The sequence below is a fragment of the Microcaecilia unicolor genome, chromosome 4 (assembly GCF_901765095.1).
Source record: "Microcaecilia unicolor chromosome 4, aMicUni1.1, whole genome shotgun sequence".
In the NCBI taxonomy this organism is placed as follows: Eukaryota; Metazoa; Chordata; class Amphibia; order Gymnophiona; family Siphonopidae; genus Microcaecilia; species Microcaecilia unicolor.
Genome location: NC_044034.1, coordinates 365,941,787 through 365,955,032, shown reverse-complemented (window position 1 = coordinate 365,955,032; position 13,246 = coordinate 365,941,787). Strand labels below are relative to the sequence as shown.

At 43.2% G+C, this 13,246-nt stretch overlaps 1 protein-coding gene across 2 annotated transcripts in view; it reads left to right on the top strand.

The window, feature by feature from the left end:
* The window catches only part of EFHC2 (EF-hand domain containing 2), a 169,557-nt gene that overhangs the window by 60,221 nt on the left and 96,090 nt on the right, over positions 1 to 13,246 (top strand). For both annotated transcript variants that reach the window (XM_030199702.1, XM_030199701.1), the window contains one exon: positions 9,527 to 9,665. In XM_030199702.1, coding sequence (XP_030055562.1) covers positions 9,527 to 9,665 — 139 coding nt within the window. The remainder of the gene's footprint in view (positions 1 to 9,526; positions 9,666 to 13,246) is intronic.

The window sequence follows — 13,246 nt, the reverse complement described above, 5'->3', positions numbered from 1 at the left end:
ACTTTTTACTGCTGCCGCTGGGACCCTGAGGTAAGATGAGTTTTAAAATTCTGGGCGGCACGCAGGAAGGTGAGGGCGGACTGGCGGAGGACTGTTGTGGGAGAAGAGGTTGGGCTGGGGTTGGGACTGGCACTCGGAGGGAGGGAGGGGAGGGGGGCCTGGAACTTGGAGGAGAGGGAGGGGGGAGGAGGGGGAGGGGATGGGAGAGGGGGGAGGGGGGAATGCACCACCTGTAAAAAAATAATAATAATAATTAAAAATTTCGGCACCCCCAATCATTTTGAAAAGTTGGCTCCTATGGCACGCAAAATATGATTTTTAGAAAGACAATGTCTCAGCAATGAGTTAGGCTCAAAAACCTGAATTTAATCCTCAGATAATCAGGATTTTCCATCCTGCGTCACCCAAAGAAGAGTGCAGAGCAGCCTGGGTGCAGTTTCACTGATATTTGGAAGGAGAAAGTAGCATGTAGTACTCCTGGTGATTTGATGAAACTGACTGTGGTGACTTTGGAGTCCCTGTGGGATGCGCTTCAAGGTTACCACACCTCTCTTCTTAAAATTTCTCAGAAAGTTGATGCAGATTTGTATTCTCCCGAAGTTTGCAGCTGTTACTATGGCTCTGGAACAGCAGTTTCATAGACTGAGTGTTTTGGAGAATGCTCCACAAGAAAATCAGATCTTTTGTATGATGACTATAAAAGATATTACAGCATGTAAGTTGAAGTATTTAGAAAATCAGATTAGAAAAAAACAATTTAAGGTTCCTAAACTTTCCATAGACCCCTAATGAGTTGTTACTCCCTGTTGTCCGTGCACAATATCTATCTGGAGTAGGTGGAAGAAGGCACTCTGGACAGAGGATTAGATGAAGAGCAGCTATGAAGCTTACTGAGTTTTTGGAGAGTTCTCTGGATGTAATAATTGAATGCACTACAATCTTAGGGACCTTTTCACTAAGCTGCAGCAAGCACTAACGCGTGCTTTCCAAAGGGTAAAAATTACTACCGCAGGGCGTACTCAGGCGTCCTGCAGTAGTTCTGGGATCAGTGCGCAGTTCCCACGCACTAAAAAATAGAAAATATGTTTTAGCACTGGAGGCATGTTTGGGGGCGGAGAGTAGGCGTGCATAGTGCTAAGTGGTTAGCGCAGCTACATCGGCGCACGCCAATCGATTAGCACAAGAGTAGTACAGGAGCCCTTACCACCTAGAAAATAGGTGTCAGTAAGTGCTGCTGCGCTAATGGCACACACTAATAGGGAAATTAGCTCATAGCCATTAATAGGGAAAAAAAAGGCAGCCATTTTACAGCTGCGCTAAAATGTGTCCAGTGCTATTACTAGCACAGGGCTTTCCCATGCGCTCAGGCCACTTTCAGCACAGCTTAGTAACAGGACCCTTTGTGACATTTGCTCTAGAGCAGGGTAGGAATAATATTTTTTGATTATATTTTCAATGTATGAATACAATTTTTATGGGATTGAAAGTTCAAATTTTTCCTGATTTTGCTAGAGAAATCCAAAAAAGGAAGAAGGAGTTCTTAGTTTTGAGGCCAAGAGCTCTTGCTTGTGGTGCTACTCTTTTTTTGAAAAAATTGCATGTAGATGTGTAATTTCCTTGGATGGTCATTTGTATACTTTCTTTAAACCTAAAAAAATTTCTAGCGTTTTTGGTTTCTAAAGAAGGTGGTATTTTGGTTCCTGTGAATCCTTCCACTTGAATATGCTGTTATGCTGGCTGTGTTAGGATTATTTCTTGTCACTTTTTCCCCATTTTAGTTTTTTTTGCATAACTTTTTAAACATTTTTTCCTGCCATATTTCCTTTCATGTACTTGTTAATGATGCCATAAATTACCTAATAAATAATAAATATAAAGATTTCAGATGGGTGGTCAACTCATCCAACATCAAGCTTCAACTGTCTCAGACTCTGGAGTGGGAGCACTCAGCAAGGCAGCGTGTTTCTTCTAAGAGAGAGCAAGTTGCAGCTTCATGTCTGGAATCTGATTGCTTGGCACAGTCTGATGGCATGGGACTACCTGCAAGTCTTGAGCTCCATGGCAGAGACATTGGAATTGGTCCTGTGGATAAGGGCATGCATCCTCTACAAAGAGCTCTTCCCTTTTGTTAATTACTGCAGACAGGTTCTCGATGTAATTTTGCATCTGCCCAAGAAGGCTAGAATAAGTGTGACATGGTGGTTACAAATATTTATCTTGGCATGAGGAATGAGTCTGGATAGTAATAATAGAGATGCCAGCCTCAGCAGCTTGGGAGCTCAATGTTTTGGCAAATGGGCTTAAGGCCGTGGGTCCCAGACAGAAGCAACATGGTCTATCATATTTTTGAAAATCGGCAAGCCCTGATCGAGTTTGAACCTTTGATTCAGAACAGGGCAGTTTGCATTCTGTTGGGTAATTCCACAGCAATGGTGTATGTGAACATAGAGGGACAAGGAGCCTCCAGGTGTCAGAAAAAGCTTGATGAATGAAGAGCTGGGTTGAACAAAATCTGGCAGACATCTCGGGAGCACATGTGTCAGGAATGGCCAGTGTCCAAGCAGACTTTCTAAGTGGGAATATATTGGATTTGGGATAATGGAATCTGGTGGATGAAGTATTCTGAGCAGTGGTGTGGTGCTGGGTGGTCCCTCTCATGCATATAACGACAACAGTTCACAATGGAAAGGTTCCCAAATTTTTCAGTCGAAGAAAGAAGGAAGCTATCTGCAGAGATAAACGTTCTAGTTCAGCCTTGGCCAACTTCAGGGCTGTAATATGTCTTTCTGCAGGGACTGCTTCTGGGTCAAGTCATTCAGAGGATCAAGAGGCATTGAGGGCTGGGGAAATTTATAGCCCCAGATTGGCCAAGGAGGCCATGGTACAGACATCTGTTGAGGCTTCATGTTGAGGATCCATTAGTTCTGTTGGACAAGGAAGAAAATCTTGGTACATGATCCAGCCAAGATGCAGGACACGTCTTCAATTTGTCTTATAGCTTGGCTCTTGAAAGGACATGGTTGAACAAGAGGAATTATTTTACTATAGAAGATACCCTACCACATTTTAAAACAGTTTCTACTTTTTTGCAGAATTTTTGAAGGTCCAAATTACTGCTCTTGCATGTTACAGGGGTTTGGATCAAGGCAAGTCCTTAAGTACTCATCAGGATGTTATACATTTCCTAAGGGAAGGCAAATTCTTGAATCTTCTCTGACAGCTGGTTGTTCCCCCATGGGATTTATATTTAGTCCTTTCAGCCTTGGTACAATGGCTTTTTGAACCTCCATAAAAAATGTTAGGCTAAAGACGATTTTTCAGGTTGCCATCTTTTCAGCTAGGAGGATTTCTGAACTTCTAGCATTATCATGTTGAGACCATTTCTAGTGTTTTCTAGGAAGAAAGTAGTAATCTGACCATTACCTTTGTTTTTCCCTAAGGTGATTTCATATTTTCCCATCAATTAGTCCATTTCCTTACTGGTGTTCTGCGATGTCATTCCTTGGATGTAGGATGCATGGTGCATGCTTATTACAAAAGAACCCAAAGGTTACTTGTGTTGTTTGGGAGAGCCCATAAAGCAGAGTCGGTGTCAAAGGCAATAGTAGCAAGGTGGATTAAAGAGGCTTTTGATTCTGCCCACATCCTGAAGAGCCATCTGGTTCCAGAAGTCGTGAAAGTGCATTCTACCCAGAATCAGTCTACTTATTGAGCAGAGCATGCTTGATTCTGCCTCAAGAGATTTGCAAGACAGCCACCTGGAGTTTACTGAATTCTTATATGCATCATTATAGGCTTTATGTTTAGGCTTGTGAGGATGCAGCCTTGGGGGCCAGAGTTCTGGTTTCAGGGCTTTCAGCTTCAGGGCATGCTACAAGATCAGATGATCCTCAGGGGGAGGTATGCTGGCTTTGGCCTAACCCCTGGTAAGCCTTTTCTTGGCTGGGAGGTGCATGGTGGAGGTCCCCATTGCTCCTACCAGCTGCCTTCCAGGTACTGTGGAGGACTTGCAGCCCATCTGCATATCCTCACAGCCTTCTCTGGGGTGGCCCACAATTCTACTCCGATCCGCTCAGGGCCTTCGCTCCAGGTGCTGCGCGCCAAAGCATGTTCTCTATACACTTTGTATTTTCTCCCAGTTACTTCTTATGGCTCCAGTACACTTTCTGTTCTTGCTACTGACCCTTCCCAATCTCTTTCTCCATCTGAAAGGATCACATTGCCCACCTTCTGCTTTCATCATCTCACCATCTCTATTGTCTTCTCCCTTCTTCTCAGCTCTCAACCTTCAACATTTCCTTCCTTCCATTCATCCATCTCCATTCTATCTGAGTACATCTCCCCTTCGTCGCTGTCGTCATGCCTCTCCTACTCTTCTCCGTACTCTCTTGCTCCTTCTCCTGCTCTCCGCTGGGGATATCAGTCCCAATCCTGGTCCTCCACATCAGCTCTCATCCTATTTGTGCAGGTCACACTGTGATGTCTCCAATCTAATTTCTGTTCCTTTTCTTCCCCCTTCTTCCCTGCCTTTCTCACGTGCTCTATGGAATGCCCGCTCTGTCTGCAACAAACTTTCCTACACCCACAACCTCTTTATCTCTCATACTCTCCATCTGCTTGCCCTGAGACTTGGCTTTGCCCTGAAGACTCTGCTTCAGCCACGGTCCTGTGTCATGGAAGTTACCTTTTCTCCCATACTCCTCGCCTGGTTGGCCGAAGAGGTGGTGTCGGGCTACTACTTTCACCCTCCTGTAGATTTCAACCTCTTCTTCCACCTCAGTTTCACTGCTTTTCTTCCTTTGAAGTCCACTCTATCCATCTAGTCACTCCTCTGCCTTTCTGAATAGCAGTCATTTATTGACCCCCTGATAAGTCCATTTCTTCCTTTCTCACTGACTTTGATGCTTGGTTTTCCTTCTTTTTTGAACCTTTATCTCCTTCCCTCATCCTTGAGGATTTTAACATTCATGCTAATGATCCCTCTGACTCTTATGCTTCTCAGTTTCTCGCTTTAACATCCTCTTTCAATCTTCAACTGTGCTCCACTACCCCTACTCACCAGAATGGCTACTGTCTTGATCTTATCTTCTTCTCCAACTGCTCACTCTCCAGTTTCTGCACTTCAGCTCTTCCCCTCTCTGACCATCATCTGATAACTTTCACACTTAAACACCCTCCCCCCAGTCCTGTCCAATTTCAACCAATACATTGACTATTGACCCATCTACTCTGTCCACTAGTGTTTCATATCTCTTCTCAACCACTATGTTATCCAAGTCTGTCAATGAGGCTGTCTCTTCATATAATACTACTCTCTCCACTGCTCTGGATACTCTTGTGCTTCCCATTCCCCGTTCTGTAACGCATATCAAGCTCCAGCCTTGGCTGACCTCTAGAATCCACTACCTACGTTCCTGTTTCTTCTGTGCTGAATGCCTTTGGCTGAAATCTCATGCCCATGCTGACTTCATACATTTGAAATTCTTGCTGACCTCCTTCCAGTCTGCTCTTTCACTTGCTGAACAGGACTACTACATTGAGTTGACAAATTCTCTTGGCTCAAACCCTCGACGTCTCTTTGCCACACTGAACTCTCTCCTCAAAGTGCCTTCACCTCCAACTCCCCCCTCACTTTTTCCACAGACTCTGGCTGAGTACTTTCATGATAAGGTTCACAAGATTAAATTTGAATTCTCAACCAAGTCACCTCCACTTCTCCTTCCCTTAGTCCATTCTCTCAATCCTCCTTCAACCCCTGCCTCCTTTTCTTCCTTTTCTGAAATCACTGAAGAGGAAACTGCACATTCTCTTTCCTCCTCGAAACTAACTACCTGTTCCTCTAATCCTATTCCCACCCATCTACTTAGCACTATCTCTCGTACTGTCATCCCTTTTAGCTGTCATATCCTTAATCTTTCACTTTCCACTGTGACTGTTCCTAATGCCTTCAAACATGCCGTAGTCATACCACTCCTCAAAAAACCTTCATTGGTCCCTGCCTGTCCTTCCAACTATCGCCCCATCTCCCTCCTCCCTTTCCTATCCAAGATACTTGAACGTGTTGTTCACTGCCGTTGTCTTGACTTTTTTCCGCTCAAGCTATTCTTGATCCACCTCAGTCTGGCTTTCGCCCCCTTCATTCCACTGAAACAGCACTTCCTAAAGTGTCCATTGACCTGTTCCTGGCCAGATCCAAAGGCCTCTATTCTATCCTTCTCGATCTATCTGCTGCTTTTGACACTGTTGATCACAGCTTGCTCCTTGATAGTCTGTCCTTACTTGGATTTCAGGGCTCTGTTCTTTCCTGGTTTTCTTCTTTTCTCTCTCATCGTACCATTAGTGTATACTCTGGTGGATCCTCCTCCACTTCTGTCCCACTGTCAATTGGTGTACCTCAGGGATCTGTCCTGGGACCTCTTCTTTTCTCCAACTATACTTCTTCCCTTGGTACTCTGATCTCATCCCATTGTTTTCAGTATCACCTTTACGCTGATGACTCCCAGATCTACCTCTCCACACCAGAAATTTCAGCAGGAATCCAGGCTAAAATATCAGCCTGCCTGTCTGACATTGCATGCTGAATGTCTCACCACCATCTGAAACTAAACATGAGCAAGACTGAGCTTCTTATCTTTCCCCCTAAACCAACCTCTCCTCTTCCCCCATTCTCTGTCTTTGTGGATAACACTCATCAGCTTGTAACCTTGGAGTCATCTTTGACTCCTCTTTCTCTTTCGCTGCACATATTCAACAGACTGCTAAAACCTGTCATTTCTTTCTCTATAATATCACCAAAATTCATCCCTTCCTTTCTGAGCACACTACCAAAACCTGTATCCACACTCTTATCACCTCTTGCTTAGACTTCTGCAGCATGCTTCTCAACTGGTCTCCCACTAAGCCATCTCTGTCCCCTTCAATCTGTTCAAAATTTTGCTGCATGACTTATATTCTGCCAGTGTCGCTATGCTCATGTTAGCCCTCTCCTCAAGTCACTTCATTGGCTCCCTATCCGTTTCCACATACAGTTCAAACTCCTCTTATTGACTTACAAGTGCATTCACTCTGCAGCTCCTCTGTACCTCTCTACTCTTATCTCTTCCTACACTCCTCCCTGAAAACCTCCGGTACATCTCTCTTATATGTAGCCTTCTCCTCCACTGCCAACTCCAGACTCTGTTCCTTTTATCTTGCTGCACCGTATGCCTGGAATAGATTTCTTGAGTCAGTACGTCAAGCTCTGTCTCTGGCCGTCTTCAAATCTAAGCTAAAAGCCCCCCCCCCCTTTGAGGCTGCTGTAACTCCTAACCCCTATTCACGTGTTCATTACCCACGTCTATCATTCCTGCCTTAGTAATTCTCTAATCCCTTATTTGTCCTGTTTGTCCTAATTATATTGTAAGCTCTGTTAAGCAGGGACTGTCTATTACATGTTCAAGTGTACAGTGCTGTATACGTGTAGTAGCGCTATAGAAATGACAAGTAGTAGTAGAAGTATAACATAACAGTGGTATTTTTATACTGCTATAACCTCAAAGTTCCAAGCAGTTCACAATATTCGTTAAGAAACCAGGACAATCTCTCAGGAATTACAACACAAATTAGATAACAAACAATAGCTCTAATTATTAGACAGAACAAACTTCTGGAAAAGATAAAGTTTAAGATTTCTCCTAAATAAAACATAGGAGTCAGATTGAGAAAAACATAATGAGGATTCTTTCTAAAATTTAGGGGCTCGATAAGTCAACAATAATTCGTGAATTTTCAATCTCTTACAACTTTTGGCAGAAGGAAAGCTAAAAGGAGAATTGTTTATGGTTCTTCGAGATCTAAGTAAAGTTGCAAACTGAAAATTATCCAACATATCATCTGGAATAGCTTTGTCTAAAACTTTAAATATAAAGCAAACAAACTTAAACAAAACCTTGGCCTCTATCAGCAGCCAATGTAATTTTACAGAATACCCCAAGATCTCATCTGATGTTTTTTAAAGAAAATATTTAACACATCGCTGTATTCTGTATTGTCTGAAGCTTTCTTAATTTGTATTTTGCGCGTTCCAGAAAAATCAGATTACATTAGTTAAGCTTTGACAATATTAGCGATTGGACAAGGAGTCTGAATTTATCAGTTTCAAAAAGGCATCTCACTCATCTCAGTTTTCTTAATAGGAAAAACTACAGCATTGATATTTGAATCAAGAGAAAGAATACTATCCACATAAACCCCTAGAATTTAATTACAGAGTAAAAAGTGTATTTTGTTTGGCTTGGCCTGAATATGATCTAATAAGGGAAGAGGATTATTGGATAACAACAAGAACTTAGTCCTCTCCTGATTTAACTTAAGTTTGTAGTTCAACATCCAAGATGAGATAAGAGCTAAGCAATTAATGGAGTAGCCTCATTTATGGTCTGATAAACACCTTTTCCATGTACTTATGTGCACATCTAAGTGTGATTTGAAAATTGACCTCAGTGCTTTTATATATAATGCTAAACTGCCATGCAACTACCCAACATCTGGAGGGAGGCTTTGGGCTGATCCTGTTTTTTTGACACCCTTGTCTGATGCATTCTATACCTGTAATTAATTTCCTCTTGGCTTCTCCTTGCCTAAGATCATAGTGCGGTGTCTAAGCTGTGAACTTCAACTCAGATTGGCAACGTGGGAGCAGGGCCACCAAGAGACTGAACCAGGCCCACCGCCCCCTCCGGATCACTGCCGCCCACCCCCGCAGATCGCTGCTGCAATTGAAATTCCTTGTTGGCTAGCGGGGATCCCGAGGCCTCGTCAGCAGAAGACATCTTCCTCCAGCGCTGCTTTTCTGCAGATTGCCTGCCCCTGAAGCTGCTTTTTCTCTCAGGGCATGCCCGGTTTCAAAACCGAGCATGCGCGCTTGAGAGGAAAAGCAGCCACTCCAGGTCGTCCCCAGCCTCCAAGAGGGGCCCAGCTGCGGTGCTGGAGTTTTCTCTCTCCTGCTTCTGTCGGGATGTGATCACTCGTGTCCCGTCAGGAGCAGGAGAGAGAGAGAGAGAGCGAGATCCCAGCACCGGGCCCCCCTTGGGGGCCCAGGGAATCCCCCCGCCCCTGCTCCCCCTCTCGGCGGCTCTGCATGGGAGGGGATTATGCTATGATCATTGCCAAAGTTATAATTCGTGGTACTCAGTAGTGCTGATTGTAATTGAAATAAGAAAAACTACAAACACCAGAGTGCACTTGGCTGGATGTTGTAAAACTAGCAGTGACCAAAAAGCACGTGGCCTTGGAGAGTTAATAATGCATGTAGACCGAGGCCTAGAAGTGAAGGCTTGTAACACAGAGTATGGTAATTTAGCAATTAGGAACAAGAAACCTCCTCCATCCACCAGTCCTCCTGTGGGAAAGTTAGTGGAAAACATAGCTGTGTTATGATGTCTGCTAGTGTTTTGTGTTGGTATCACACTGATCTCTCAGGCAGCAGTAAAAGCTTTGAGAGGTGCAAGTCTGACATCTTTCCTTTTATCACTTCTACTTTCTCTAGACTGGAGCTTTGGAGCAGGATTTCTACAAAGACTGTGACCTGAAAATTGGGGCCATAATCAATGCCTGGGGAAGGAGGATAGTGCTGTGTGACTGCGATGAGTTTACAAAGGAATACTACAAGAATAAGTATGGAGTCGGTAGGTAGAGTCTTTACTTATGCTTGAAATCAGCTACTAGTGGAGAAGCATCTTATAGGGGAGCTATGATCTGTACAATTTTATATTTGCTTCTAACTGAAGATAGAGTGTCATTGACTAGCAAATTGAAACAGTGGCTAGGCTCCGATGCAGTTTATAAATGGGATCAGCATCTCACTCCTTAGACATAATCTTTTCGAAAAACAATGAAGGCCGGACAGTGTGGAAACTTTTTGTTCCTCTGCTGGCTTGTGGAGAAATTAGGGTGTGTGTTTTATATCTTTCTAAGTACTATTTGTTTTTCTAAGTACTATTTGTGGTTTGTTTTATGTTGATATATATGTTTCAGGGAGACTCACCAAGGGTTTGATTAAGGAGTGAGTCTTTTATATTGTTTGTCTCTTATATAATGGTTTGTGAGTTTTGTAATCCACGTAAAGGATTTCCATAGATTGGTGGGCTATAAAATTTTGCAAATAAATAATCAGAGGACTTCAAGGATACAGGGTCAGCATGCCATGGCTGAATAAAATGAGTAAACAGAAAGAAACAGAGGAAGGATCCCGGAGGAGTGTAATTTCAATTAACTAACAATGTACCACATACATCGTTCACGTGGCAAAGGCAGACAACCAGTTAAGTTTAGGATAAGATAGAAACCTCTGAGGAGTAATGTCACACTTCAGCTCCTGCTTCCATGTCACAGGTTAAGATACCCCCCCCCCCTTTTTTTTTTTTAGCTTTCTACAAATTAATAAAATCATTGCCCAGGATTTCTTTGTCCCTTGATAAAGTGTTCAGCTCCTGCTTCCATGTCACAGGTTCTTTATCAAGGGACAAAGAAATCCTGGGCAATGATTTTATTAATTTGTAGAAAGCTAAAAAAAAAAAAGGGGGGGTATCTTTTTTCATCTCACTCAGAGGCACCAGAGGGCACTATTGGATTATAATATCTGACCCACTGATCCAGTTGTACTGTGGTTGTTAGAAAAGTGTACAGAACTATAGTGGAGAAAACTTCCACAATACTGTTTGCCAGTCCTGTGTGTGTGTGTTTGTATGTATGTGAAAGCCAATAAATTCCACATTTATCCCAGCACACTTTTCAGCATGATGTTCAAGGGCTGCCCAGGAGAGACTGCAGTAGGTGGACCTGTGTCTGAAGTCAGGACCTCTTTGCACGAGGTTTAGTGAGTGAGAGGCAGAGTGAAGGACAGGGCTGAGAGCACTGGTGCTTCTTCCACTGACAGGGTCTCGCCACAGAATTTGCTATGAACCTGAAGATCCCAATTCTGTTCAGTGAAGTGTAAGTGTATCCCTGAGCAAATCATCTAGTTTCCTGGTGTTCCAAATTGATTGTCTCTTTCCAGGCAGGACACTAACAGTAACCACAATATGAGCTAGTATTAGACTCTTACTTTTCTTTTGCAACCCTGTAATATTTTGATATTTTTTGTGCTGCAATTCGTTTGTCCTAGCCCAAAGTGTCTTATGCTGACCCCATAGACAGTTTCACTACAGTAGATATTTAGGTTATGGAGATTATTTTAGAAACCCTACGTAAGAACATAAGTGTTGCCATACTAGAACAGAGTAAAGGTCCATCAAGCCCAGTATCCTGTTTTCAACAGTGACCAATCCAGGTTACAAGTATCTGGGAAGATCCCAAATGTGAAGAAGGGGATAAGGGAACAGACAGGGGGGGTACCGGCGGAGGAGAAGATAAGGCCCAGAGGAGGGAACAGCACAGATTCTTAGTTCAGGGAGTTCCACTTGTCAGGAGAAAGCATAGATCATTTTCCCCAGAGGGCTGGAGACAGGGTAAAAACTATGATTCCCAGCAGCCCTTGAGGAAGTCTAAGACTTCCTATCCCAGCAGCCCCCAGTGGAGCCCAAGGGAAAGGCAGGTAAAGGTGAAACCCAAGACACGGAGGGGAGGCCAGGAATGGAGGGGGAGCCTCTAAGCAGAGCTAATCAGGGGGAGGAGGATCAGCTGGGGAATGGGTGGGGCGAGGATCATGAAGATTGCAGCTCTGGCAAGATCCACAAATAAAAGGTTCAGACAGCAGGTAACCGCTTGGTGCGGGGTCTTGGTAAACAAGGGAAGGCAGTGGCTATCGTGGAGGAGCCAGGGAGCGACGGGGTCAAGTGGGGGGAAGCCAGGAGATAGAGCTGGCCAGAGGAGGGAGGGGACCCCTGGGAGCTCTCTGCCTCTGAACAGCTGATGGGATTTCTAAATTATTTGTTTGAACTGCCTGTTTGGAAGTGCTTGTTTTCTTTGAACTGCTTGTTTTTTTTTGTGGAACATTTTTTGCTTTTGGGATTACTTATTTTGAATTGCATCATTGAGAATTGCTGAGATTCATGTCCTGTTGGTTTATGAACTGCATTTTTGAAGCTGTGGAGATTCCTGAACTGCTTGCTTTTGAAACTGCATTATTAAAAACTACTTTTTCTAAACTGTTTGTTTTTGGGATTGCATTTTTGAAACCGCTGGGATAATTTTCCTGGCGGATATCTCGGGAGCTGTGCTGGAATAGTACTGCTGACGTACCTCAGGTCGGAGGGTACACCTGGAGGATTACAGGGAGTTGTACCTAAGTGGAATATAGTATAGAAAACCTGGGCCGAAGGCCAGAGTTTCCTGAGAGTAGTGGAGGGATCCTTCACACAAAACAGTAGAATACATTTTATGCTGCTTATCCTAGAAATACTCAACAAATAAAAGGTAGAAAACAATAAACTGATCACTCAATATGTGTGTTTCATGGGAAGTCTCATATTGTCACTTTAAATAGCCGGTTCTGCTGCCGGTTCTACTACTGGTTTCCTGCGACTGTTCTAATCATAGACAACCCCCTACCATCCACATAAAAAGTTTTTTGTACTTTTTTCTTTTTCTTTTCCCTTCCCATACAGATAAGTGTTTGAGAGTTTGAAAGCGTCTTGTATAAATATAAAGCAAGGCAATCAAACTTCCACTGATTTAATAGTGGTCACCCGATTGCACAAGTTTTTGTTATTATTTTGAACACTTTAGAAGGGAAAAGAAAAAAGTACAAAATCTTTTTATGTGGATGGTAGGGGGTTGTCTATGATTAGAACAGTCGCAGGAAACCAGTAGTAGAACCGGCAGCAGAACCGGCTATTTAAAGCGACAATATGAGACTTCCCCTGAAACACACATATTGAGTGATCAGTTTATTGTTTTATTTGTTGAGTTGTTCACACGGAGTAAGTAGAGTGCCATATAGAAGTTTTACAGTATCCTAGAAATAAGCAGTGGATTTTCCCCAAGTCCATCTTAATAATTTTATTTATTTATTTATTGCATCCCACATTTTCCCACCTATTTGCAGGCTCAATGTGGCTTACATTGTTTCATCATGGCGATAGCCATTTCCGGAGTGAGAGACACAGGTGGTGTTACACTAGAGATCATGATAGACATAATAGATTAAGCAGTCAAGTATAAAGAGTTCATATTTGGAATTAAAGATATAGTGATGATGCGATAAAGTTCATTCGTGGTAGAGTAGATTTTGGTAGTTGAATGTAGAGATTTTGGTTTTATCTAGTTC